The sequence below is a fragment of the Epinephelus fuscoguttatus genome, linkage group LG8 (genome assembly GCF_011397635.1).
Source record: "Epinephelus fuscoguttatus linkage group LG8, E.fuscoguttatus.final_Chr_v1".
NCBI lineage: Eukaryota > Metazoa > Chordata > Actinopteri > Perciformes > Serranidae > Epinephelus > Epinephelus fuscoguttatus.
This window is the reverse complement of record NC_064759.1, coordinates 35,187,391-35,214,382: the sequence shown is the minus strand read 5'-3', so window position 1 is coordinate 35,214,382 and position 26,992 is coordinate 35,187,391. Positions and strand designations below refer to the sequence as shown.

The 26,992-nt window shown below is 41.9% G+C and overlaps 1 protein-coding gene across 43 annotated transcripts in view; it reads right to left on the bottom strand.

Annotated features, from left to right (window-relative positions):
* Positions 1-26,992, bottom strand: part of rims2a (regulating synaptic membrane exocytosis 2a) — a 162,284-nt gene that overhangs the window by 73,948 nt on the left and 61,344 nt on the right. For all 43 annotated transcript variants that reach the window (XM_049584492.1, XM_049584497.1, XM_049584501.1 and 40 more), the window contains one exon: positions 6,042-6,988. In XM_049584492.1, the coding sequence (XP_049440449.1) occupies positions 6,042-6,988 (947 nt within the window). The remainder of the gene's footprint in view (positions 1-6,041; positions 6,989-26,992) is intronic.

Here is a 26,992-nt window from a genome sequence, read left to right as displayed (position 1 = left end):
ACTCTCCAGTGACATTTCCAAACTTACAACTTTCTCCATCTTCAGAGTTGTGCCTCAGTTGCAAGGTCAGTCTGAGCCAAACAAACAGACCTTCTTCCCTCTCTCCCTCTGCTATCACTATCCATCTATCAGTCGAGAGGAGTGCTAAAACTACTTACTGTACACAGTTATGCACTGTGATAAAACATTATGGATGTCCCCAGACAGGCTTTGCCCTCTGCGGCCCTCTAACCAACAGCTGACAACAGTGATTACCCTCTTTGCCTCCCAGCTGCTATTCTGTCGGCAGCATAAACACCAGAGCCCAGTTCAGCGTGGTAGACACTCTCCATTGAACAAGTCACTTGCCTGATGTGGCCATGATAGTCCAAACAGCTGAAGGCCTGCATTTATGATTAGGAAGAAAAAGAAACATATCATGTAAATCAACCTCTGTTGAAACAGTGAGATGTTTGCATTTATTTGTTGATATTAGAGCTATAGATAGACTAATTTTAAATGCTACATAACTCATCTCAAGTTTTATCAGTCATGGTTATACCTCTACCTGTGCCTGTTCTTCCTCCTATCAAACTCCTCCACCGCCCCACCCCAATCAAAGTATGTCAAAAAGATCTGATTGGCCACCAACATGGAGGTACATCCAGTCTTTCCCCTTTCTTTGCCTGAAGCTTTATTAACAGTGGCATACCACAATTGGGCACTGATCCCCAGCGAGGCACTGTGTGGGTTTTCAGGGAGCAGGAAACTCATCACGGCCATAAATTGTGAGCATCAGCAGTCTGCGCCCAGCCCTGCCGTTTCGCCCCGACTCCGAGGCCCTGCAAAGTGCTGATTCAGGGCGAAGGCAGAGCGCAGGCAGTGGCGGAGTTCACCACCAGCAGGCTCTCCATCACTTTGACAGCTCAATAAAAACCAGTGTAAACTATTAATTGGATCATTAATTATTGATGCTGTTTTTACTACAATTCAAGGGGCGAGAGCAGAAAAGAGGCAGGGGTGAAACTGTGTGTATGTTTAAACATCGTCACCATGCTAGGAAGGTGATACAGTGTCATATTAAGCCCCTGGTGAAGTCAGATCTAAAACATGTACTTATATCCTAAAACAAAAGCCCTACAACTAACTTCTACCATTAAGCACAAACACAGGAATATTGCCCATTAGGTTATGAAATTAATAAGAATATTTTCTAACATCCAACTAGAGAGCAAAGCCCACAAACCCAACAGACTTACTGAGGTGCAAAAACGGATCCCAGAAGCCATTAATGAGGATGTAACTTAGGCTGTCACAACACAATGTCCACCTCTCTGCTTGTAGTTAGCCAGCCAGCCTCTCCTTTTCTGTCTGTTCGGCACTATTATGAGACTGCATGTCAGGGGAATCAATAAGGAGGAAAACACAGGCAGAGCACCACCGTGATAAATCAGTCTCCAGCGCTCGCAGGCACAAGCCAGGCCCATTACAGCTGGCACGCCTTCTCTCCTCCAGTCTCCTCCTCCCCTTGGTCTCCCTTCCTTCTCATTCCATCAAGCCCTCCCCCTACTCAGCGCCGCCCTTGGGGTGTCGGAGATTTGAGAGCATGACATGCACCCCGCTTAGCCTGCTGTTGCAAACCCATTCTCCAGACCCAGTCAAGCTAAGTCCACACACCCAAGATGCTAACAGGCCACGTATGACCAAAAGGTGCCTTCTGCCCTTGTTCTCATCTGTCTCCCATTGTGGCCTCACAGGCAATTGCCATTGGTGTTCTTTGATTCCCTGCTCCATTTTTGGTTGTTTTTTTATTGTCTCACTCCTGGTGAGAGTAAATGTTCTCTACAATTTCTAATTTAAAAGTGCTTGGTTTGCATGCCATAGTACATACAGGAAGATTCCTTGATTGGGTTAGCCTCTAAGACTGAAAAGTTGGTGTAAATCCCAAGTGGTGCCTTCATGGGAGCATTAAAAAAACACCTGCGCAACCTGGTTCAGCTGAAATACATCCTTCCCATTTCCACAGTCATGCTAAATTTGTTCCATTCGTAAACTCTATGTGCTGCCAATACTGACTGATTTTTCTTTATGGCTGTTAGAATGACACATGTCTAAATCTGGGGCAGTTTGGATCCCCTCTCTGCTGTCTGTTATATAATTAAGTCTACTTGACAGAGTGCAAACAAGGACACTCTGGTCTAAAATAAATGGTTCAGTAGAATTTTCTGAACCATTTATCAGACTCTCTGCATGCACCATATCACAGCAGCCTTAATTATGTCATAAATTAATGAAACTGCCAATTATAACCAAATAGAGACCAAAGATAGCTCCACATTTTCATCTGTCCGAGGAAGTTCTGTAGCTAGTGTGGTTTGCTATACTTATTCAGGTCAATAGTTCAGCTCTTTCCTTTGTTTTTCCTCTTTCTCCTACACAGGCTGACCTGTGGAGGAGGCAGACAGAAGCAGACAGAAACAACAGAAACTCTGACCCTCAAAACAGCCTACTTTTCTCCCTATTTTTGTTCCATGGCTACCTGGAAACCTGGAAACTCCCACATCAATAATGTAGCGCTATAGTGCTGGGCTGCTTCCTTTAGTGAGGAGAACAGTTACATAACAGAGCAGACCAACTGAATTCCTCCCCTCTCCTCTAGATTAAACATTTTGAGCATGTGGCAGGCACTTTGGTGCTACTGACAAAAACAAACTGTGCTACTGCACCTTCCTCCTTTCTATCTTTTATTCCTCCATTTGTCAATTGCGCCTCCCCCTTTCTTTGTGTTTAGTTCTTTTAACATCTCTAAAGTAAAGCCCTCTGTAATTACAGGTTTGACAATAAAATCAATTTGCAATTACGACAACTGTCAAGCAGGTGGAGCAGTCAAGAAGCTAACAGCCTAAACAATTGCTTTTGATGTTGATTCTATGCAAAGTGGCATTTAATTCAGTCACTCCAACTGTTTGCTTGCCAGTGCACGTTTATACACTTGGACAAGTGTGTGTGTGTCTATGGCCAGGTAGGATATTTGCCATAACCGATCTGATGCCCATTTCTATTTTATTGTTAGACAACGGGACAGGACAGGCGGAGCCACTACCTAGCATACCACTTCAATCAGGCACACTGTAGTGAACTAGACCCACTGCATGAATGAATAGTTAACATTATTATTTGAATGTTTAAACAGTTTTTGGGTAATGACAGTCACTGAAATAAAACTGGCAGATCATATTGGAAAACTCAGCAAAACAGCCAGTGAATACCCTAAAACTAGTGAGTGGGTGAGACTTGTGTCACATATTTGAGGACTTGAAAATTGCATGACTAACACTGATCAAAGACTTGACTTTGACTTGGTATTCATGACTTGAGACTTGACTTCTAGATATTGAGAGGCTACATTTGTTTTTGAAACGTGTGATTGGGTGATTTCTAGTGGAATATATGCAAACCTGACAACCCACTAGGACAGCAGAGGCCAATGCATGGAGGGGGCTAGTCCAAAAATAATAAGATTTGAATTCAAGGATTTCATGGTTGATGAGGGTAGTAAGTGACACAACCACCAACAACACATTTTTTTGTGTTGTACTACTGTCTTCTCTTGAGAGCCCCTAAGAGCTTTATTATAATTTCAGAGCCCCACTTGCCATTGTTGTTCTTAAGGTGTAAGCAGGCTCAACAGTTTTAAGTAATGCTGAAAATAATTGATCTTTAACTATTTTACAGAAAATGTGGAAACTGGGGCAGATCAGATTTCATATGACTTGACTTCATATGACGTGACTAAAGGTGAGTACCTAAACTGTATCATGACCGGTACCTACAGGACTCTGTCAGTGAAATGAGGCACCAAAATCTGCATTATGATAGATTGTGTGTGTAGCAAGTGTGCGGCTGCGAGAGAGGGAGCACACATGTGATAGTGAGGCTGCTGCGACCAGAGACAGTTTAGGTTATTTGTAACTGAATAAATGCTAAAAATCCTCAAGACCCGAGACAAGTTCCAGTTTCTTGCTTACCACCTGCTGATTAAAGTGAAGCAGGTAAGCCCCGATGTTAGCAAGCTTAAGTGGTGAGTGTGATTAGCCTGACATTGGAAACTGACCAGGCTCCTTCAAGGTGGACTGTTAAGGTGGAGCAGCTATTCTCATCATAATGATAATCTCGGCTACTTCTAAACAGATAATGGAGAAATGTCTGGCTGCAGAGTCTCTCCTCAGTTTGGGAGACAATTATTGATCCCAACTCAAAATTTATTTTACTTTTATTAGTACTATAACTGTTTTTTCATTCTTAATTACTGTGGTTGGGTTAGGTTTTATTTATTATGTGAATGTGTTATGCAAATTTGTTATTACACTTTTGTATTTAATCAAAAATGTTGATTGCTCACGTTGTTGAGTGCCTTTTAGTGCTTTATTTTGATCAAATGTATCAGTTCAGGCAACACTTTGGCTCTGGTACCATTTTAAGAGTATCGACTTAACACAGGTATCAGAAAAAAACCCAGAAGATACCCCCAGCAATACACATGATTTGCTTGACTTATTGCAGGAACGCAACTTCACAGGCTTGTCTCTCACTGCAATGTGTTGGCATTTGCATGAGATTCGGAGGTTAAGATTTCAGTCTTGCTTGTAACTTGCATGTGTGACTTACTCTCACTTCTGATAAACCCTGAGCAGAGACATGACATGAATTTTTTTTATCTTTAACCCCCAACCACGACCAGTTTTTGCTCCCTTCCCCATTGGACTGAACCATAATCCTATCGCCACATTGTAAAGAGCCACTGTGCCAGGAATTACATCATCGGTATGATCTGGGTGGTAGCACTACAGTATGAGAGTCAAAGCTAATGAAAAAGGAACAGTACACTGCAGGAAAACATCAGCTTCAGCTCTTTTATCCCCTTTTTTATAATAACATTCATTCATTCCCTACAACACTGAACTGTTATGAACTCAGCTCACCCTGTTTCACTCGACACCCTCACCCCAGCCCTCTCCCTGTTTCCCTCTTTCTGTCAGTTATGTAACTGTCAGCACAATGGACCGACCATGTGAACCAGCTGTGGTAGAACCTGGCAAAGTGTGCCACAAGATGACAGCAATACGGAGAAGGCCTCGTGAGCAGTAGTTTTACATTCATTTCAAATCACAGCCACACACATAAACACTCATCCACACTGAAACAAATCTGGCTGGCTCATGAGTGCACAAACGTCCTCCTCAAAGGCACGGGAGCTATTAGAGTAGATTCATAGACAACACACGTAAAATGCAGTTGTGGTTTGCACATATGTATGGCTCATTATTTTTGATTTTCAAATAGTGTTTAGTGAAAACGCCAGGATCTTATAAAAGAAGCAGTTTTAAACACACAGTTACCACACAGATTAAAAGCTGTGGTGTTTCCTCCAGAAATAATTCTCTGTTGACCTCAGTTTTCAGTGAAGAAAGTATTAAGCTTAGAAAATAGGAACTGAAGTAAAATATGCAGAGAAAATACAAATGAGCGCCTGATTATGTACCAAAGTTAAAAAAAAAATAAAATAACTGCAAATCTAGTGCTTCTGCTAAAAAATTTGTTTTCATCAATTTTTCTTCAGAGTTTTCTGTTATTTATGTTTTTAACTTTTTGTTTTGAAAAGTTTTTTTAATCTAAAAACACAAATAAATTTAAAGATTTCTGGTCTCAAAAACAATGAGCCCTACACATACAAATACACATATAGACATACAAACACACAAAGAACTTATACAGAGACTGTAGACTGGGGAATCTGAAGGTTATATCTGAGTCAACAGCTGCAAGAATCAATATCAACATGTGACAGCAACAATAAATTAAATTAAATCAGAACAAAATGAAATCCACCTTTCTCAACAACAATATGTCAGTCTAATACTAGAAAGGATGGATTTATAATTACATGAAAAGCATTTGAGAAATGTGCATTTGGTATAAATGAACACAAAATAAATCTATCTATAAACAGAGAAAGTAGCAGAGTGAAAATGAGTGAGCTTGGCAGTGTGTGTGGCTCCTACCTTTCTCACTGACTGACTCACTCTCTATCTCCACATCCTCACAGCTGGTGTACTCTGGTGTTGTAGCCAGCTCCTCCTCCGAGCTGCTCAGCGATACCTGCCGCATCTTTCCTCCCTTTTTGGTTTTGTGGGGCTTGGGGGGTGGTGGGCGCACTGACTCCGACTGGTCTGAGCTTAGAGAGTCATTCCTCAACATGCTCTCCATCTTCTCCCTCTTGGTCTTACGGACAGCTGAACTGGGATCCAAGTGGTGTTGCTGCCTCCTCATGGGATCCCCGCCTCCACCCATGTCCCCTCTCCGCAGGTCCCCAGATCTGTCACCCAGCACAGGGCTACGGTGTGGCGTCGGGGGGCTGTGGTTGGAGGTTCTATGGCCTCCAAGGCCAGGACCCATGGGCCCAGGGGAGGAGCGGTCGACGGAGTAGGAGCGCTGTCCCACCATAGGCGGCCGGCGCTCGGTGAGATGCTGACGGGACAGCCGGATGGGGCCTGGGTCGTCCTGCTCCGTGTAGGCCAGGGAGACATCACTATGGCGGCGCTCATGCCTCAGACGGCCAACCTCAGCATGCATCCTCATCTGCTCCTCGTAGGGCTGCGGCTTAACAGGGTAGCGTGCCAGATTGGGGTCACTGCGATAGCGCGCTTGGAATTCCTCCTGGCGCTGCCGCTGGAGGTCATACTCGCTGGGTCCATCTAGCTCCTGGTCCAGCGGGTATTCCTGGGAGTGCCAGCGTCCAGGGCCCCGCCGGTCCCGGTAGCCCATCCGTGCCGCATCCACGTCTGGGTACATGTGTGGGCCCCGCGGAGCCCGCCGAGGGTCCCCATCCCCATAGTCAGACGGTGATCTAGGCATGCCGCCGTCCGTCGGGGCATACTGTGAGTGGTCGCCCCCCTCCCTTTGGTCGTATTTTTGGTTTGGATCCCTGGATGCAGATGGGCTTCGTTTCCTGTAGATCAAAGACAGGGAGACAGGAACAAAAGAGTGGAACTTAGTGGTTGGTCCACTTTGAACTGGATGTCCTCTGATTCTTTTAATACATATTATATATGATGGATCAACTGAGGTTTGTGTGTGCATGTTGGTGCTTATTTATATGTCCAGTGAGCATACAGTGTCTGCCTGTGTGCAGGTGGAAATGTGAGGTATCAGTCAGACATTAGCCTCACAGAGTTTTATCACGCATCTCTGTGCAACTCTGCTGAGGCTGAAGAATACAGTCTGTGATCTATAGCTTCTCTTTACTTTGCCCTGCACTGTGTAGGCCTCAGTCCTGCTCTGTCTCTGTCACACACACACATACACAGAGGGAGAGAAATGGGACTAAGCAGCAGGATGCAGCACCACACCCTCTTCACACTGCAACAGACTCTACATGCTCTATAACATGGCTGACTAATGCTCTCCTTTCAGCACACTATGTATTCAAACAGAATGTAACCTTTAGATCGTACAGACAACATGTGCAAGGAAAAACATATTTCCTGAGATGGCCCTATTTATCAGTATGACATGTAATGCAGCCTGCATTCTCCAAATACATACATAAACAGGTATTTGCATTAGAAAAACATACACTCACGCTGTGAAAATCCTGTTTGATTATTGAATTTGATTTAGAAGGTTGCGCAGTCTTCACACAGACAATACTGTATCTGATATTTGACTCTTTTAGTGCCATAGGCAATCTTTCATTTTCATTTTGATAGCATCTGATTACTTTGTTGATATAGGTGCTTAAATCATCATCATTTGCAATGCATTATAAACAACAGGATGACACAAGATTAACAGCACAGCCTGCCTGGATATGACCTGTTTGTATTTCCAAATTAATAGTGTGAGTGTGAGTGTGAGTGCGTGTGTGTATGTGTGAGTGCGCGCGTGCAAAGGCAGAGAGATGAGGAACCAGACAGTGCACTGAAAGCAGTGCACTGATAAATGATTCAGAGTTTCACAGATTGTATCTGTGTGCACAGTAAAATGGACATGAAGGGATGTAGAGAGACAATAACAACGTGCCTGAGTTTTGTCTGAATTTATGAACCTCAGAGGAAAGTTCCCATTTATTTATCTTGCCACCTTTTTCCTTCAGGTGAAAACATCTAACGCCACCCAAGACTTAAAAAACATTAATATACAACACTAAGTAAGGGTATGGAATAAAATCACAACATCATTGAACTCATACTTCACACAGTTTTTTCAAACATTGTCTGAAATCATGTGTCTTCATAACATAGAGTAGTTCTCTTTGAAACAAGACTGAAGAGAAGTAAATTAAATAGTAAATAAATAAAAATAAAATAAAGTAAATAAAAAGTAAATTGAAGTTATGTTGAAAATTTCAATAAAAAAAAAATACAATTTCCTATATATATTTTTAGATATAGTTGCAGTCAGGAGCCCTATATTCGTAAAATTAGCTATCAATCATTTTATCATTGTCCGACTGTCAGAAAGGAAACCAGCCAGGAAGTGGGTGAAAATCCTGGAGGAGTCTAACTGTGCATTAATGCATTTATTCTTTTGTAGAGAATCAATTATTCATAAGCCACTTTTCTCCTACATTTCTCCCACTTTTCCTCCAAAATAATAATGACATTTTGGTGAGGAAAAAGCTCTGTGAAGCATTCCTTTAATTTTGTACGTGACAACTTTCCATAAATTTCAAAGGGCTTCATAAATCACTGCTGCCAGCCTTGCTCAGTGGCCAGGGTAAAGACTCCTCACATGTGATTGGCTACTTCACTGAACCACAGAGGAGGTTTGGTCCCTGCCCACTGTATCACAGACCAGTCAGGTTAGCCTGAGTATAATAAATGTAAAGTACAATAGATATCAGTGCTGTGGCAGTGAGGCACATGTGGAAGAGATGCTTTTGTGTTCTCTGTGTTGAGCACTGCATAATCTCACTACAGTGAAGTGCCAGCTTTAAGGAGAGACAGAATGATGTATGAGCACTGTGTATAGTTCATGAACTACTGCACAGTGCAAATATGGGCTGTTAGAGGGAGGCACAAGTTGAGCAATAGTATGGCACAAATTGTGATTTTGGGATCACTAGTACATGAAAGAAAGATTTACTTAATAACAGGAAGGACATATTCAATTGTTTGGGCCAGTTACAGAAAAATGCCCTGACAGCAAAAATCCTACAGAAATGCATTTAATGGTTTATTGAATTAGTCAGTGATTGACTATTCAGCTTTTTTTAAAGCTTTAATAACCAATAAGGGATTGCACGTCGTGATGAGAATTATCACCTGACTGAGTGTTTAAGTGTTCTTTTCTCATTAAACCCTACTGTATACTACCTGCCTAGCACCAAATAGCAGAAAGACAAAGTTAGTGACTAGCTGGTGAATATAATGGAGCATTTAGCAGCTATGGAAACAGGTATTTCCCTCTGGAGTTGGTGGGGACCAAAACTCAGCTAAAAGGAAAGTGAATATCTGACGTACTTTGGCAAGTGGCTGACAACATTACTCCAACTGAATGCTAATGTTGCTCCAAGACTGCTGGGTGATGAAATAGTCAACTGCTTGCTAATCTGTTCACCATACCAACTTCATAAGATGATAATATGTCAGTGTTGTGTTTATGGCTTGTTCTGCTGCCCCCAAGTGGCCAGAAAAATCAATTATTGCTGCTTTAAATGCTACATTGACATATAGACAATTTGCATATTAAACTATTAGCAATATTTTTATATCATAACTGAATTCTGTCATGTGAAAGGCCAGCTAGTACTACTAATACTGAGAATCTTAGTGCAGCTCTATGCAGTTTTCAGCCAATTATCAATCTCTGTCAGGATGCCAGTGTTGACCTGTTTGTGCTGTATGTGTAAGTAACAGTAGCACTGGGCAACATGGAGAAAATCAAGTATCACTATATTTTTGACCAAATACCTGATATCAATATTACAACAATATTGTAGGGTTGACTATGGTGCTTCCACAAAATATTTACACAAAGAGACTTTTGATCAATAACCCACAGCAATGTGGATGTAATGTCTGTGTGGGTAAAGACAAATAATAGAACAGCTAAAACAGTCTGGTTCAGAAAATGACATCACTTTACAGCCTTTGAAACCAGGACAAGACAACACTAACTATATTACAATATCCAAAATCTAAGACAGTATTTAGTCTATATCACAATATTGATATGATGTTAATGTATTGCAAAGCCCTATAATGTTGGGTTAAGAACTGGCTGCTGGGGCTTTGTTTCGGATTGTACTTTCTCTCCTTCAGTGATCAAAAGCTTTTAATGCAGCCTTGATAACTGCCTGCATTTGAAACAAAAGTAATACTGATAAACCCATTGCCAGTTAATAAAAGTATTCAGAATTACCATTGTAAATTTCTGATATAAGTAATGTTTTTCCAAAGGAAAACAAATTACACAGGGAGTGCTGCCCTCTAAAATTATGAGAGAATGAACACCACATCTGAACAATTAAAGAAAATACCACCACCTACTACACTACCTCATCAACAGAAAATCCAACATAAAAGATGAACAGTATTAGCCACAAACTGATTGCATGATGAGTGATTTCTTGCAAATGGAGAACAAAACAGCATCTTAGCACCAAAGATGCAGCGGAAACGCGCACACAACAAAAACAAGACTAATGGATGTGCACTTTAATGAACACATCCTTATTTACAATAAATACAGAGGAAGACAAAAGGCCATTTGAAGTCTTTGTGATGCAGCTAGCTCACACAAGTGACCTCTCCTTTCTGCCTCACATCAAAACAAATGCCTCCTATCACCTTAGCACACAAACACAGCCTCACTGGTGATTCAGACGCGGCTGGAGAAACACATGAGGGTTGCTGCATTATTCATGACCTGCTCCTGGACACTAACTGAGCAGCGCTTCATTCACAAATCCAAAGTGAAGCGGCAGCAGAAATGATATGCTGGAGTAGGGGACAGGCGCCGTGACTTGGATGGGAGAGACTGTGATGTCTGTGTGTGTGTGTGTGTGTGGGGGGGGGGGGGTTAGGGAGTGTGTGATGAGCATGAGAAACGCCTTTTTATAGTGACTTGATGATGATGGAGGGGTGTGTTATGTGAGAGCATGTGTTCACTTGTGCATGCCACCTTGTTTGTAGCTGTGTGTGTTTTACGTGTGCTGCACTGGCTGCCTAAGAAATGCTTCACTTTGGCTCTCAGCTTGTCCTCAGGGCTTCAGGCTAATGTCTCCTCTGGGATGTTGTGTTGGAATGCTACACCCTGAGCACACACATGCTCATAGTACATGCACATAGCAGCTACAACAAACATTAACAAACTGCCCTTTGATGAGTTCTAACTCCTCTTGACACAAGTATCACATTTCCCTGCTCCCGTTTAGCCTTGTATGTCCTTCCTGTCCAAACACAGAAACGTCTATGGCAGCTAGCAAGTAAGCTAGCGACCACACTCCGCTCCATCAGCATCTGCATCTTGATGCTAACACTGTCAGCCCTTAACCAGCCTTCAGTAAGTACAACAGAGCGGTGGCGCAGCACTAAATTTTGTACTGTGCATTATTCCCCCATTGCTCCAGCTGCCACTGCTACTGTAATAGCCTCTCTGCAGATACCTCTGAGCTCTCCACAGCTCTGCCATAACACACTCTGCTGATCTTAGATTTGCATTCCATCCTCAGTGACACAGACCGAGATAGAGAGGGGAGAGACAAAATGTGAAAAGGGAAAGGGAGGAGATCATCGACAATGTATGTGAATTAGAAGAAGCATGAAAAAAAGTGGGAAAGATGCCAGTTAACTGTGACCCATTGCTAAACATGCAGCTGGTGTGCATGGTGCATTCAGCCAACCTTGTCAGGCTTCAAGCGTGAAGTAGCAGAATGGAACAGCATGGGATCGTGATGCTGCACAGAAGCCTGGCTGCTGCAACGATTGAGTCACGAACTGCACGGTGACGTGCTCCCCCCATCACATTCCCTTATATAGCAAGATGTGTGTGTGATGTCACCACAGACATGGCACTGAGCCGCAGCACAGGCAGCGTGGTGTGCAGAAAATCATCCGGCAGTGAATCATCCTAACAGGCCGACAATAGAGTGGCATGTTCACTGTCTGAATGGGACAGTGTAGTACATTCCTGCTGTGGGAATAACAGCAGCCCTTGTTGCTGCTGTTGTCCTATTCTGAGCTAACTATAGAAATTCTCCACTGTGCCAGTGTGTGAATCACGAGGCCTCATTCAGCTGGTGACAAGGACGGTGATGACAATAAGATTCAATTCACGGAGGGTGACAGCAGCCTCACTGTATTACTGGTAGAAGGACTTTTATATCTAACATAGAGAAAAAAAGATTCATGTACCTATGATCAAACAATCACTTGATATTTGTCACATGTAATTATAGAAGGTACAATTCCAGTGAAGTGTAGCATGGACATTCTTTGGGGTCTAATGGCTGTAATTGCTGATATCTGAGTAAGAAAAAGTATCATGGGTTTACATCAAAAAAGGAGCATACAAGGCATCTCTGTGATGCACAGGGATAAACCTTCATACTCACCCTGAATCAGAAAAGGCACAGGCATGTTTGAGTGATGTCTCAAACATGCTGTGTAAACATGGATTCTGTTTTTGCTTTCAGCACAGCCTTATACACCTCCTGTGCTTCTAAATTCCAATATTATAATCATCTTTTTAAAGTACACTCTCCTTATCAAAAGCAGCATAATGTATCAAATCCATGGCTCACAAAAATCATGGGATTACACTATGGCCCCGAAAGATTAAAAACTGTGACCCTAAAAGATTAGAAGTGACCCGACATGCTCGCCACGATAAAACCTTTATATGCTGTTATTTTTTGCAACATGACACAAAAACCAATCGGTGAAATTCCCCGATACACTGCGGTGTAATGAGAAGTGGGTCTGTCTGCAGTGAGGTTGTCCCGCTCTGCCTCGTCAGATGTGTTTCCGCTCTGACCTACTGACGGGATCTGATCAGAAACATCCACAGCCAGAGCCCAGTTCCCAGGCTGCGAGTGGACTAGATTGTCTAACTGTGTCATTCTCTCAGTCTATATGTGTTTATGTGTGTGTAACTCCATATCAGCTATGATGAAAGGCCTGAGATCAAGCAGGAAGCCCCTGTGGTTGCAAATCATTAACATTTGATATGGGTTTACGTCAAAAAAGGGAAAAAAGAGAGGGTTATCGCGCATACATTTACACAGAGCATCTGCAACACACAGGGTAGTAATCAGTTTACTGTACAGAGAGAACACTTGAGCCCTGAGCAACTGTTTCTTTCACACAGACAGTCCATGATCTTTATGCCATCCTATTGATGCACAATACTGGCTAAAATGATAATTACTCATTTGCTCAATAATGGGATCATAATTATTAATTGCACTATTCATCCATCTCCAGTTTAAAAAAGTAGAAGAAGAAGAAGAGGAAGAAGAAGAAACAACTTAGAATGCACTTGAAGATAACAGAAAATCCCTAGAAATTAGAACTGCAAAATGAATCAAATATTATTGAAATCACAATATGGCCAAGTGCAATAACCAAATCTCAGAAGCTGCAATTCTTTGATAAAGGTAAAAATGTGTCACAACATACATTTATGAATGCTACAGAAATGTCCTGGCCTTTTCTTGAAGAATTCCATAGAAAGTGAATTAGAAAATGTGGACTTTCATCCCACACCCATTTGCCAAGAAAATGTGTTGCTATTCAATTTAAAACCAAAGACATACTACAAGTACAAAGATCAATAATTAAAAGACAATGTAGTGTGATGAAGCATTCACAGATATTGCTGGTTTCATGCCCCGAGCTGCATGTGTGGGCACCTTGACACATGCACACACTGAAAAAATAAATAAATATACATATTCATATATAAATAAAATGCCATGATGAGGCTGCTGCTTTTTAATGCTGTTGTGACGGTTATCCCTGAGGCAAAGAAAGCTACCGCACTGTTGTTTAGAATTAACTATAGATGTAACAGCAAAAGAACAATTATAATGCACAAATGCACAACCTACTGTACATGCAAGCTGACTTATTATTATTTAAAGGAAACACAACATACACGAGACACTAATTATACACTTTAAATGATTATGTTCATACTACCTTTAATTGTAAGACCAATAAATAAACAATTTTACCACACAGTATTATCATACATTCTACATCCAAACTACAGACTAAATGATGAGATATAATCAGCCTTACTGAGAGTAAATGTCAGATCCTGGGCTGTAGCTCAGTTCAAATCTCTGTCTGGCTGCTCCACGCAAACACATGGCCTTCTGTGTGCAAACCGCTCACAAAAGCCGTCCAGTCAAATCCAAAATACCTACTACCAGTGCTGGCTCAGAGCCTATGACCAGGCCCTTGTTGTTTTTCCAATCGTCTCTCCTCCAGCACTAAAAACTGTCCTTGTTTTACTTCTAGAAGGCTACGGATGATCTGCAGACAGCAGCAGTAAATGTAGTCTTGCAGCAGCACTCTTCGGACTGAGTGTGTGACACCAGCTCTGTCTGCACTGCCACTGCTGCTGCCGAAGAAACATGTTAAATAAGAAAGCCAAAAGCAATCAAGGTGAAAATGCAACGCTGCCCCCGTGGGGATTGTGCCACCTCTACTTTGCGGATAATGGAGAGAAGTCAAATGAGAACAAATGAGTGGCGCCGTGTTGCAGAGCTCTCCTCTTAGAGGGAATCTGGCCCTCTAATGACAACAATACATCCTAGAATGGTCTCTATTGAAATGAGATAACCAGAAAGAAAGCAAGAACAGAAGAAAAACAAGCTGAATGTGCGTGTCTCAACCGCAAGCAATCAGAGAAGAAGAGACAAGAGGAGGAAAAATGCCTCTAACAGTCCATTTACGGATGCAGCGTCATGCTCTCTTCTAAGACTGACTCAGCCCGGTCGCAGTGTATGTGGGGCGCCCCTTGGAGTAAAAGAAACACATCCACTTCCCCCGTTACCTAGTACAATCAAAACAGGTTAAAATCCTGCAGCAACTCGACGGTTTAGCTGCAATTCCTCATGTCCAAATGATATTGTAGTATCAGCACGACCTGCTTTGTTTCTGACGGTCTGCTGCGCCCACAGTGCCCCGTCACTCTGCTGGATCTGGATGGATGGCACAGTTTATGACCCTGCTGCAAAGGCTTCTGGGGGCCTGAAAGCAAGCTGACTTTCGGGTTTAACGCCAACATCATGTGATTGCCGAGACTGGCTGGAGGTCGAGCAGCAGTCCTCTGCCTAAGAAAGGATTACATTCCTTGGTTGATTACTAGCTGACATCTATCACCAATCGCAAGCAGAGCAGGAGGTCTCACCTAATCTCATTCAGCCTGAGGTCTTATGATCCTTAAACTGAACAAATTACATGGTTTATGTATTTTTTTTTATCCACAGGGTGGATTTTCAGGCATCAAATCAAATACAGAGGAGGGACAGAGATAGAGGGAGGGATAGAGAGATAGAGCGATTTCTCTACCCCGTAATTTCTGTGCATTACAAAATGGATCAAAGACTTTTTTCTGGTTCTGCACCATGATGACGTAGCTGTTTTTCAGTGACCTGGTTTGATAAGTCTACCCAGTGTATGTGGGTGGGTGTATTATGACTGGCTGTATCTGGATGTTGTTAAAGTCTTTCTTCCTGCCTCTTTTCTTCACTATTCTGCCTCAACACATTTCACATCTGTCACCATGTTTCTCCAATCACTTTTCCTCTTCATTCTTCCCTCCTCATCTCAGCCCTCCCATGAGACGCCGCTGAAGATACACTACTAGAGTATGCTGTGTTTGTGATGGTGGTGGTGACAGCTGAGTGACAGGAGTGTGGAATCAGGGAGGGCAGGTGGGCGATGGGTTGTTGACAAAGTGTTTCCCAGGATGGAGGTTGGAAGGAGGGGAAATGGTAAGGGACCTTTGGGGGTGTTTTATCACCACAGAGTTAAGAATGGAGCCAGGCTGCAGGGCTCTGGGTAGCTTTGAGCAGAGTGTACATCTGACTGCCACTTTAAGAGACAAGAAGACAACTTCAGAGCATCAGCAATGGCGTAGTGGGCCTGAGAAAGACCCTGAAATACACTGAGTAAGTTTGAATGTTTGTCACAATGCTGTATGTAATGATGCATTTTGTTTGCATTTTAGTTTTAAATACAACAGCATTGAACATAAATGCCATATAGTGCAACAGAAAATTCTGCCTTCACCCTCACTGGCATCACTCTTTTTTGAAAAGAATACAGAACAGAAGAGTCAATGTGCATTGTGTCAAGCTAAAATCAGTTTAAATCTAATCTGCATTTCCAAAAGTGTAAAAAGTCAAACAGCTCTTGTTCTGTGCTGGAATAAAATCTCCCATGGTGCTGTTAATTGGTCCTCCCACTCCTCAAGTACGCCCTGTCCTGCGAAGATTTTGTTCTGTATTTTCACTCCAACACATCAGATCTACTTAAGAGTTCACACTTGATGCTGACACTGTTCAGGTACATCTGCTTCTACTGCTTCAAGAAGTATGCCAGTGATGTAAATGTATCAGGGCTGTAAAAGAAAAGATGGACAAGTAACTTGCAGGGGGGGAGCAGATACTTGAGGACTGGATAGGAACGAACTGCTATACACATGGCAGTAAAGTTATCCAACAGCTTTTCCACCAAATCTACACTCTCGTCAAATTATAAGTCATCAGCCAACAGTCTTGTCCTCTTGTCTATAATAATATGTCAGTTTGTTGACAATAAACAGGATTGGATTGAAACAAGAGGGAGATTTAACATGCATTCTAGCCAGATGTTTAAAAGGTGTACAAGCATCTCTAATATGCATACGTAAACTTTACTCCTTCTGCCTTTACTACGTCAGTAAGCCACTGTCAGCATCTTTTTGGAGGCAAGTAGTAACCACACATGGACAAGAGGGTGGAGCTATAGAGGAACAAGGGGTGGATCTTACTCATAGACTGTAGTGGTGACACCTCACAGACATGCTTTCGGAGCCAGCCTCACGTGGCCATTTTAAGGAACTGCTCTTAAGCGTTTGCTTTATTTTTAGCCCAAGAGGCTAAAAAATAAAGCGTTTGCTTTTGCTAATTTTTTAGCGCAAGAGGCTGCTGCTTGATTACAACATATTTATTTGATTCCAGATCAGTGAAACCACTGTGTGATGTATGTGAGTGAGGGAGCAAGAACAACCCATGAAACTGGGTTAAACTTTTGCTCACTTATTTCCATCAATCCCAGTTATGTGTTTGTGTTCCTTTACAGATAGCATTTGCTATTCTGCAGCATCCCAGACAAACAGCAAAAGCACTTGCAAGTGCTTTAGCAGTTTAGTTATGACAAGCATATTTTATTCTCCCTCTAGCATTTTCACCAAACAGCATCTGAAGCACTGGTACCACCCTCTGGCTGACCTGATTTGCATATAGCTTGGGAAAACCAACATGGATTGTTATCACATTTGTGAATTGGCTAACAGAGAGGCTAAGTGTAAAAGTAAGTGTATTAAATCAAATCTGGATTTTATCTGGATGCGAGACACTTGATAAGACAAGTGTAAATGGGACCACTTTATAGCCACACACACATGCACACAACCGTGTGCAGCACAGTCTCATTCACAGGAACAGATGACAGCCACTCCCACACTGTAGTCTCCCTGGTATGTGGAAAGTTTGAAGTGGACATAAAGTTGTGCAGCCCCACGTCTCGCAGTTCAGCTGGCATTGTCTGCAGATCTGTGAGTGTATTCACTAATTGGCTCCAAGAGCACACACTCTATCCTCCTGTCTAGGAGCAGACCAACCGGTGCCTTCTGTGTTCATGTTTATACTCTGTATGGTTAATACGTCTTCCGCACTGCACCGCCTGTTAGGTCTCTTTTTTAAGAAGAGCACTCTATGTAGGCCAAGCCCCAACAGAATATGCCATTAAGATTAGCTACAAGTCAGGACTGTTACGCTGCTGCTCGCTTCTCCCCTCCCTACAGAGAAAGGTTAGAGGAGCAGAGCATGTGTCATATTGCACAGAACACCGATGCATTAAAAAAAATGCACATCACAGCTGGAATTTAATAAAGCAAACACCTCTGTTGAGCAGACACACAACCAGACAGTTCACAGGGGCAAATTTGGAGCAGCACAGGACTACTGTCTGTAATTATGCTTATTGACTAAAGCTTGAGTTGAACAGAGCTGCAGTGTAATACAGAGAGCTGTTGTATTGTGCGGTACAGAGTGTCCTCAGGAGGATCTGTAAGTAATCAACACCTCAAAACTGGTGGGTAATTAACATTTTTTACCAAGTATTTGAACCTATGAGAAGATACACGTGATTGGCACTCATCTGTGACCAGACCTTACTGCTTCATCACCACATGAAAGACGTTGTCATCTTAGTTCTAAAGAAACCACATAACACCCTGTGTGACGATGTGGGAAATAAGAACTGGCTTTTGACTTGCTCTGAATAAAAGATAGCTTCACTTCTATTGACTCTTTTGGCATGTCACAGTAGGAAAATATCTATTTTTTTTTTTTTTTACACATCTGTAAATGATAAAATTAATGATGACTGATTTCCATTTGGATGCTTTAATTTTAGGCTTCTGGTATTGTGGGTGTTGGCCCACTGTCACAGTGTCATGGCTTAGTGGGACACTGGTAGTGAGCCATCTGTAATATTAATACTACTATGACAAGTTACAGTGTCTGCTCTTAAATAGGCATATCAGGAAGTAACTCTTCAGTAGGTGTTTGGAAAAGGCATGGTAGAGCAAAAATATATTTGCAAGAGGCAGGAAAAAGCGACATTTGTAATTAGTGTTAATTTTGTTAAAGAAAACTATGACGACAAGTGTTGGTGGATGACCTTTTTCATGACTAAGACCTTGTGTAATAAAAACAGACCTGCCAACCTTGAAGAAAGGTTATGAGTACCACCTTACCAGACACTCGTGCGTGGTCATGAACATATGTGGACACGGCGGCACTTTTTTTTTTTTTTTTTACCATAAAAGTCAATATGCACATGTGGCAAACAGAAGAAACGAGCGTACGTTTACATATTCATATCTATAGGCCTAAGCCCCACATACGTCCATAGACGCCCAATATTTGTTTTATGGCGCAGATCAAGGTCAATTTCATCAATCTGATGGTAGTATTGATCATCTGCTTAAAAAATACAGTAATATGTCCTGTTGTGACAAAAAGAAAGATTTCAAGTGGGATTCGGGGGGTTCTCCCCCGAGAAAATTTTGAAAGATCACATGGCGAAATCCTATTTTCATGCAATTTCATACAGAAATAGATAATAGATCATAGACAAGTGCATTACATTAGCATTCCTCATCATGTTCTTGTGTAGTACGACACCTATTAGAACTACTCTCTTCTTATTGCCTTGTTTTTTTCTTATAGAAATTCAGCAGACTCATCAAACAAAAAGTCTTTTTTATCATAAGTGTGTTATAGTTATTTAGGCAGGGCACATGGTTTCATTACACAGTTGAATGTAAATTTGTCTGCAATTTGCTTACCTTGGTACAATTCTCACCAGCAATGTATCGACAACAGGCGACTTTGACACTATTTACTTCAGTGTTTGCCCTACCATTTTATTAGGGGCACTCCCCTTGAAGGTCAAGTTAATTTTATTTAGTTTTATTTTCTATATAGTGCCAGATCACAAAGAAGTCACTTAAGGTAACCTTTCCTATAGAACAGGTCTATACCTTGTCCTTTAATTAAACAAACTAAATAGCCTTACGTTATTTATCTTATTTACAGACCGCGTGTCATTTCTGTCTCAACATGGTCGCGCGTTTACAATCCTCCCCTGCTCTCTGTATTGCGCACGGCGGAGTTTGGCCCCGTTGGGCGCACACACACACACACACACACAAGTGAACACACTAGAGAGCGTAAAAAAATAAATAAAAAAGGACTCGGTGGTGGAGTGAGATTTCTTAAACGGGCGTGAGAAGGTGATACCGTCTACCGGACTGAACACACGGTAACTCCGGTCTGAGCTGACGGTGAGGAGCTAATAAGAGCTAACTGCTAACAGACAGAAGCTAACTGCTAAGATAGAAGCTAGCTCTAATAGACACAAGCTAAAGTTAACTGTTTACAGACAAAAGCTAACTGCTTACAGACAGAAGCTCTCAAAGCTCTGCAGCTCCGCAGCAATCCGATTGGCCGAAATCTTTTCGTTCCGCCTACGTGCCTATATTCACCGGGTATCAACTTGAGTGACATCTTGCATAGACAAATACACTGAAACCGGCGAAATGCGCGATCGAGTGATATGCGTACTTTTAGAGCATCAAATCGTACCAGCGTACTTTGATGTCAAAATGCGTGCCTGGTAGGCAAAATGCGTACAGGTTGGCAGGTCTGTTAAAAACTATGACAAAATGTATGTTTTGTTTTCCTTGCTAAGACTAGACTAAAATATTAGTGGTGGGCTATCAAACATTCAAAATGCACAATATTTTTCACAATTTTGCATCTAGTCTGTCCGTCAAGAACAAGTATTGTCATTGATTAAATGGATTGAGGGATGTGTGCCAACCCGGTCTCATTCCAAAGTCGTTGAAAACCTGTACTTGGGTGGTGACTTTCGCATCAGACAGTGATGAAAAAAGACACAGCTGGACAACAACGTAAGTTAAGGAGGGAAAAGCCCAATTAGGGCAAGCAGGAGGGGTATGGATGGATCCAACAATAAGCAACTTTCACCCTGGAGTAGAATGAATGTAAAGCCAAACCCTGTGATTTTTTTTAAACCTAATCAGTGCTTTTGTTGCCTAAACCTAACCACGTGCGTCTTTTGGCTAAACTTAATGCTGTGTTTGTTGTAGGAAAAAAATTGTGAAATCACAGTTTTGTACTGACAGAGTAAGTTTCTTTTGAAAGTGACCGTATGCAAACTGTACATTTCCCAAGAAAATGGTAGTGTATTTTGAAAAGACGCAATGCATGTAACAGGTTAAAGCTGACCGGGCATTCCCAAAACATCAACAACAGATACACCCGGGCTTCTTTGCACATCATATGTAGACGTGGAAAGTCCATGACCAAGCGGCGATATGTGATGTGGTCAGAGTGAGAATGTGTGTGTGTGTGTGTGCCGAATCCCAGAATCCCAGCGATACAGGTGATGATGTCCCAAATCAACACCAAGTACTGTGAAAACAACATGATAGCTTCAATGCAAAAAGGGTTTTGTCAGAAAAAACAGAATGGATCTATGGACACACTTGCTACTTAAGTCACAATAAGTTAGATAACTGCAACGTTAAAAGTCCTAATGTTAAGTAAGCATATAATGTTGACTAAAATGTAGTGACTTTTTATTGACTGAAACTGGGCTTAAATGTTTTGAGTCGTTTTAGATTAAAACTATAATGAATAAAAGGCTCAAATGTGACTAAAACAAATAAGCATTTTCATCTAAAGACTGAGAGTAAAACTAAAATAGCTGCCAAATTAACACTGCAGTATACAAAATATCCATTAAAATCCTTATCCCATGCAGGGTCGCAGAGCGCTGGAAGTCGTCGCACTAGTTTTACCCTGGGTCCTGACTACTTGATTCTCTTTTTACTGGATATAGTCACTCCCACACATACGTATAGTGTGATGCAGCATTACGTTAAAGTCCCTATAATTGAACAACAAATACATAAAGTAAAGAAGGCAGTTTTTTCATTAGGATTCAGAGTATTGCTGTGAATTATATTTAAAGGAGTAGCCAAAAAACAGGCTGAAAAGAACCGATTTATCTGGTTGAAAGTTTCAAGTCTGTTGCATGTGTGACTATATCCAGCATCGCTAATGGGTGTGGTCCAAAAATGCTTTGTTGCACCTGTTATTACACTCAACAGTGATGTCACAGTGCACTGACACACCGTGGAGTATGCTGCTACATCACTGCAATTAATTAAACTACTAAAGGTCAGCAAAAGCTAAATAAGGGGGTTTCAGGAAGTGATAAGTAACGTATGTGTTGCATTATTTTTATGCTTGACTACAAGTAGCACTCATGCATCATCCTGCTGTACAATCACACACACAGGCAAAGTTATGGCTTCATAAAATGAGTAAACAACAGAGTGCAACAACTATTCACAGTTTAACACTGACATCCCCCACGTGCAACACATTACTAAGACTTTCCAGCTTAACATGAGGGAATATCCATGGAGACCCTCCCCTCCTGCCTGCTGCTGTGCTGTAGCATGTTGACTACTCAGTGTTCATCAGTCATTGTTCGTTTGTACAAAGTACTCTGTGTAGAGAACATGTTGAGATTTGTAAAGCTATTCATAACCCAGCAGATTCTGTTGTAACCAAACACTGGGCTGTATATCTGCACTGGAAAAATATGTCTTAAGAACTACGGTTTTCCCATCTCTTTCTGTCTCTGACACATAAGTAATTGAATGCACACGTACACACACACACACACACACACACACACACACACTGTCTCTCTCTCTCTCTCTCTCTCTCTCTCTCTCTCTCTCTCTCTCTCACTCTCTCTTTCTCCACCCATGAATTTCTTCTTGGTTCTGCTAAGTATGCATTTTTCATTCCAGTGAGCAAGCTGCATTTGAAATCAAAGGCAGTGACGCTGCGCGGCTGTCTGGCTACACAGAAAGTGAGGAGGTAATGAAAAAAGCTGAGGGGTGAGTCAGAGGATGCTTTAATAATCCTTGCTGCCCAAAATAGCATCACTGGGACTGGACGGACTGACGACCCTCCTGGCAAACCAGCAGCAGTCCAGGCTGGTCTTGACTTGTCATGTCGGCCGCTCCATATCCCCCCACACTTTTCCCCTCTCTCTCTCTTTTTCTCCCATCTCCTCTGAGTCTATTATTGTCAACAGATAAGACTGCTGCAGCACGGCACAATGTGCTAGACAGCCAAGCCCTCCCTGTACCAAATATATGACAAGACTAAGCAGGGTGAATGGATATATGCACGGGGGACAGACAAGCTGCAGGAAGTGTGAGCCAGTCAGTGGGAAGAAGGACTATAAGGTCCCTTCACAGGTGAGCAATGTTTCTTTGGTTATTGTCCAGTCATCACTGACAAATGGTGATGGGGTCCAGGCGAACCAGCTCTTCATGTTGGGTTCAAGGTTGGGCCTCTAATGTTCCATAGAACACTTTTCCATGCCTGTCCTCACAGTGTTCTGCCCTGTGCGAACAAATGGAGGGAGAAAATGAACTCGCCATCTAGTGTTACCAATGGCAATCTAACATTTCTGCACGAAACCTCTGGACTCACTTGACGTTCTTAAATTCCAAATAATCCTGCTCCTGCTCATGCCATTTATCTTTTCAGACAAGGAGGGTATGCTTCCACAAAATTTCAACTACATATAAACACACAGTAAAAGCTAGCAGACTGGCTTTAATGGAGCAATGTGTCATATAAAGAAAATCATAATGTTACCTTAATGAAAAGGTCTTATCCTCCAGCAGCTTATAATGGGTTGTCTAAAATTTACTTAATGTACTGTAAGCATGCTAACATTAACAGTAATCTCATGTTAGCATGCTAATATTAGCATTAATCTCAATGTATGGCTTGTCTGGACAATCATTGGATGTAGAGGTATACTGTCGTTAATGCTGGACAACTGAATAATTTGACCATCTCTGGTCAGCTTATGATGCAATTCATCCAGTAGCTGTTTTGATATTTCACTCTGGACCAGAGTGTCAGACCAACAGACCTGCTAATATTGCCTTCACTAGTGCCTAGAAAAATATATTAAAAAAAAAAGCTTCTTTACCTAATTCTACATCTCATACATGTAGAGCTGACACCCCTACCACACACCAGACAATACAATAGAGTGCAAAGAAGTCGTTAGTTGTTAGTACGGGTGTCATACTCTTATTTGTATTGAAGCGTCCGGTTCGAAGCTTTCAGTTCAATACAAATTACAAAACCGTATGATATGTTGAACTATCCTATTACATTTGGAAAATAAAATATTCAGCTTAAACTGTGTTTAATATAATGTTGTCAGTGCCAATGCGCTCAATGAGGCAGCCCACACCACAGAACAAGCAGCATGCTATTTGACCCCTACAACCCCAAAACAAAACATTCTGCTACAGTGAGACACACTGGGAGGCACACTACGTTAAGCTAGCTCGTTGTAAGATAGTTAGTAATGCCATTACCAGACCAGGAATAAAAGATCCTTCGATAACCTACAGTTCTGGTGTTTAGAGCCACTTAGGTTTTGCTGTGAATTATGAGGTTGATGGTGAGAGAGAGGTCGATAAAAACACAAGTTAAAGAACAAGCCACCACGCAGCTGCAGACTCTCCGTAGCAGCTAACCTGGTAGCACAGTACCATACACGACCCCTGAGCCAAGGCACAAGCTGCTGCACAGAGAGAGACTCTCTTTAGCAGCTAAGCCAGCAGCACACACATGGTTGCACAACACAAACCCCATGAGCCAGGGAACAAGAGTTGCTACATAGCTATAGCCTGTTGTTTAGCAGCTAACATTATCACAGCACACACCCACAACAGTGAGCAGGAACTGCGGGGTCTGGGTAGCCGATTCGTGCTGAAAGACTAATAGGTACGTTAATGATGATGATGAAGGGGACTCTGGGTTTTTTTCGGACCTAATTGTATTGCGGACTTTTGCACAGCGGTGACCGGATCTTTGCTCTCAAACCACAAAAAAAATGTGATGGCACAACAGTCTCCTTCAGTACATTATTCTATGCTTTCTTTTGATTTTCACATTGGCTAGTCATCCTGTTTAATTTGTCTTCTGATTAAATCGGAACAGTTGAAACAAGTTGGTTGCTGACAGACACTCTGTGCTGCAATAAAATGGTTAATCAGCAGTGCCGTGCACTGTAGAGCCGATGCGCTGCTGGTAATGCCAGCCTCAATAGAATATAATGTCTATAGCCTTACTGTTGTGTACAGCCTTATAGACTGAGCTGAGTAGTGATGCGCGGGTTGACCCGTAACCCGCGGGACCCGCAAATGGACCTGCGGGTCGGGCAGCAGTGATCGTCTGTTAAATCGGTCTGTAAATGATATTTTGACATTATTGGCTATTACTGTCATGACATCCGAAGGTACTGATGAGTTGAGCAGGTGACAGTCCGCAGTCGTTTTCAAAACACACTTGTGTCACGCACTCCAAAAGAAACTTGTTGAAACTTTAAACAATAATTTATTGTACAAAACAGGGGAAACAAACATTGACAAAAATGGTTCCATAATTCATATTAAACTCAAAAGATAATGAAAAAACAGCTACAAGTTAGAGTGAATAGTGATAAAGTGTTAAAACTTGGCATTGATCCACAGTCTCAGACGGATGCGCTTAAGCATGCCGTGCGCACAAGCTCAGTTGGTAGGCTATACTATATTTTCACATTTTTAACAATGCAATTTAAAAGTTTTGATTTTTATTGATAACCTACATTTACCAACAACAAAAAGACTACATTTAGCACCAAAAAAAAATGTAAAAAAAAAAAAAAAAAAGTAAATCAAAAAACGAATATCGAATACCAAATTTTCGTAACGAATACCTACCCATAGAAACGAATATTCGAATATCTTAATATTTGGGTACAGCCCTACTGCCCACACACACAGCAAAATCTGGGGATGAAGAAAAAAGACTGCTCGAAGCAATCTCAGTTGACTGAGGGATCTCCTACTGATGATTTGAGTCTCTGACTATCAGAGGGCAGTCCTGGTATTATGCCTACTATTGTTTGTATTTTAGAGACAATGTCAAGAGCAACCCTCTCATTTGTCTTGCTACTTTATCACCCATGACCATGGCATGCTGCATGCAGAGGAGACAGGTGGCGTTGAGAAATCCCTTGCAATTCTACTCACTGACGCCATCAAAAATAATACCGTTCATTACAGTTAGTTTTCATATCTGATGCCAGGAGTACCCAAGTAAGACCATCTTTTCAGATGGACTCGGGCATGGATGGACGAACCATGCTCGGGCACATTACACAGCGTTCACACTGATCAAACAAACTGGACTTTAGAGTCAAGTGTACACCAATCCAGATCCAGGTCTCTGATGTACTGTAAAAGCCTCCTAAGGGAAGTGGTCCTGATACTGAGGCTAACCGAGATGAGGCCTGCAGTGACTAGTATTGCTGAGTCAGAGACAAAGTCACATTCAAAGGACTGTAGACAAACTTCCCACATACCACTTGGTTTCAAAATGTAACTACTGCCAGACTCTAGCTAGAATAAAAGTGTGTTTCTGAAGAAAGAAGTTTCAAACAAGAAAGGGGAAAGGAAGACCAGAAAGACTGAGGTCCATTCATGCCCATATCATTTCTGGGCACATTATAAGCCCAGAGCAAGTTGGAGAGTTAAAGCTGGACAGTACTAAAATTCCAATCGGGTTGTGCAAAATACCTGAATGTACTTTAAATCCAATATAACTGAGCACTGCTTTGTGATGCGGTTCAGTTTACTAATGCAACATGATGACCAGTGAAACATAGTGCTGATAAAATTGCAACGGTGACAAGCTTAAGTATTTTATGAGTGTTCATACTCTGTGGCAGAGAAAACACTGAATTTTAAGTACCGCAATTACACAATGAAGAGACAACACAAGGATAACATGAGGGAGCCCACTTGACTGCTGCATTTCTATTTAAATGTGCCTTTGTTCCACAGCAGTACACACTGCATATTGCCTCTGGCAATCCAGCGCAGTTCACGTTTATCACCACAGCAGCTATTTTTAACACATCATTTATAAATTAACAATAATAATACAACCGATTACTGTACTAAAAGCTCCGTGTGTGTGTGTGTGTGTGTGTGTGTGTGTGTGTGTGTGTGTGTGTGTGTGTGTGTGTGTGTG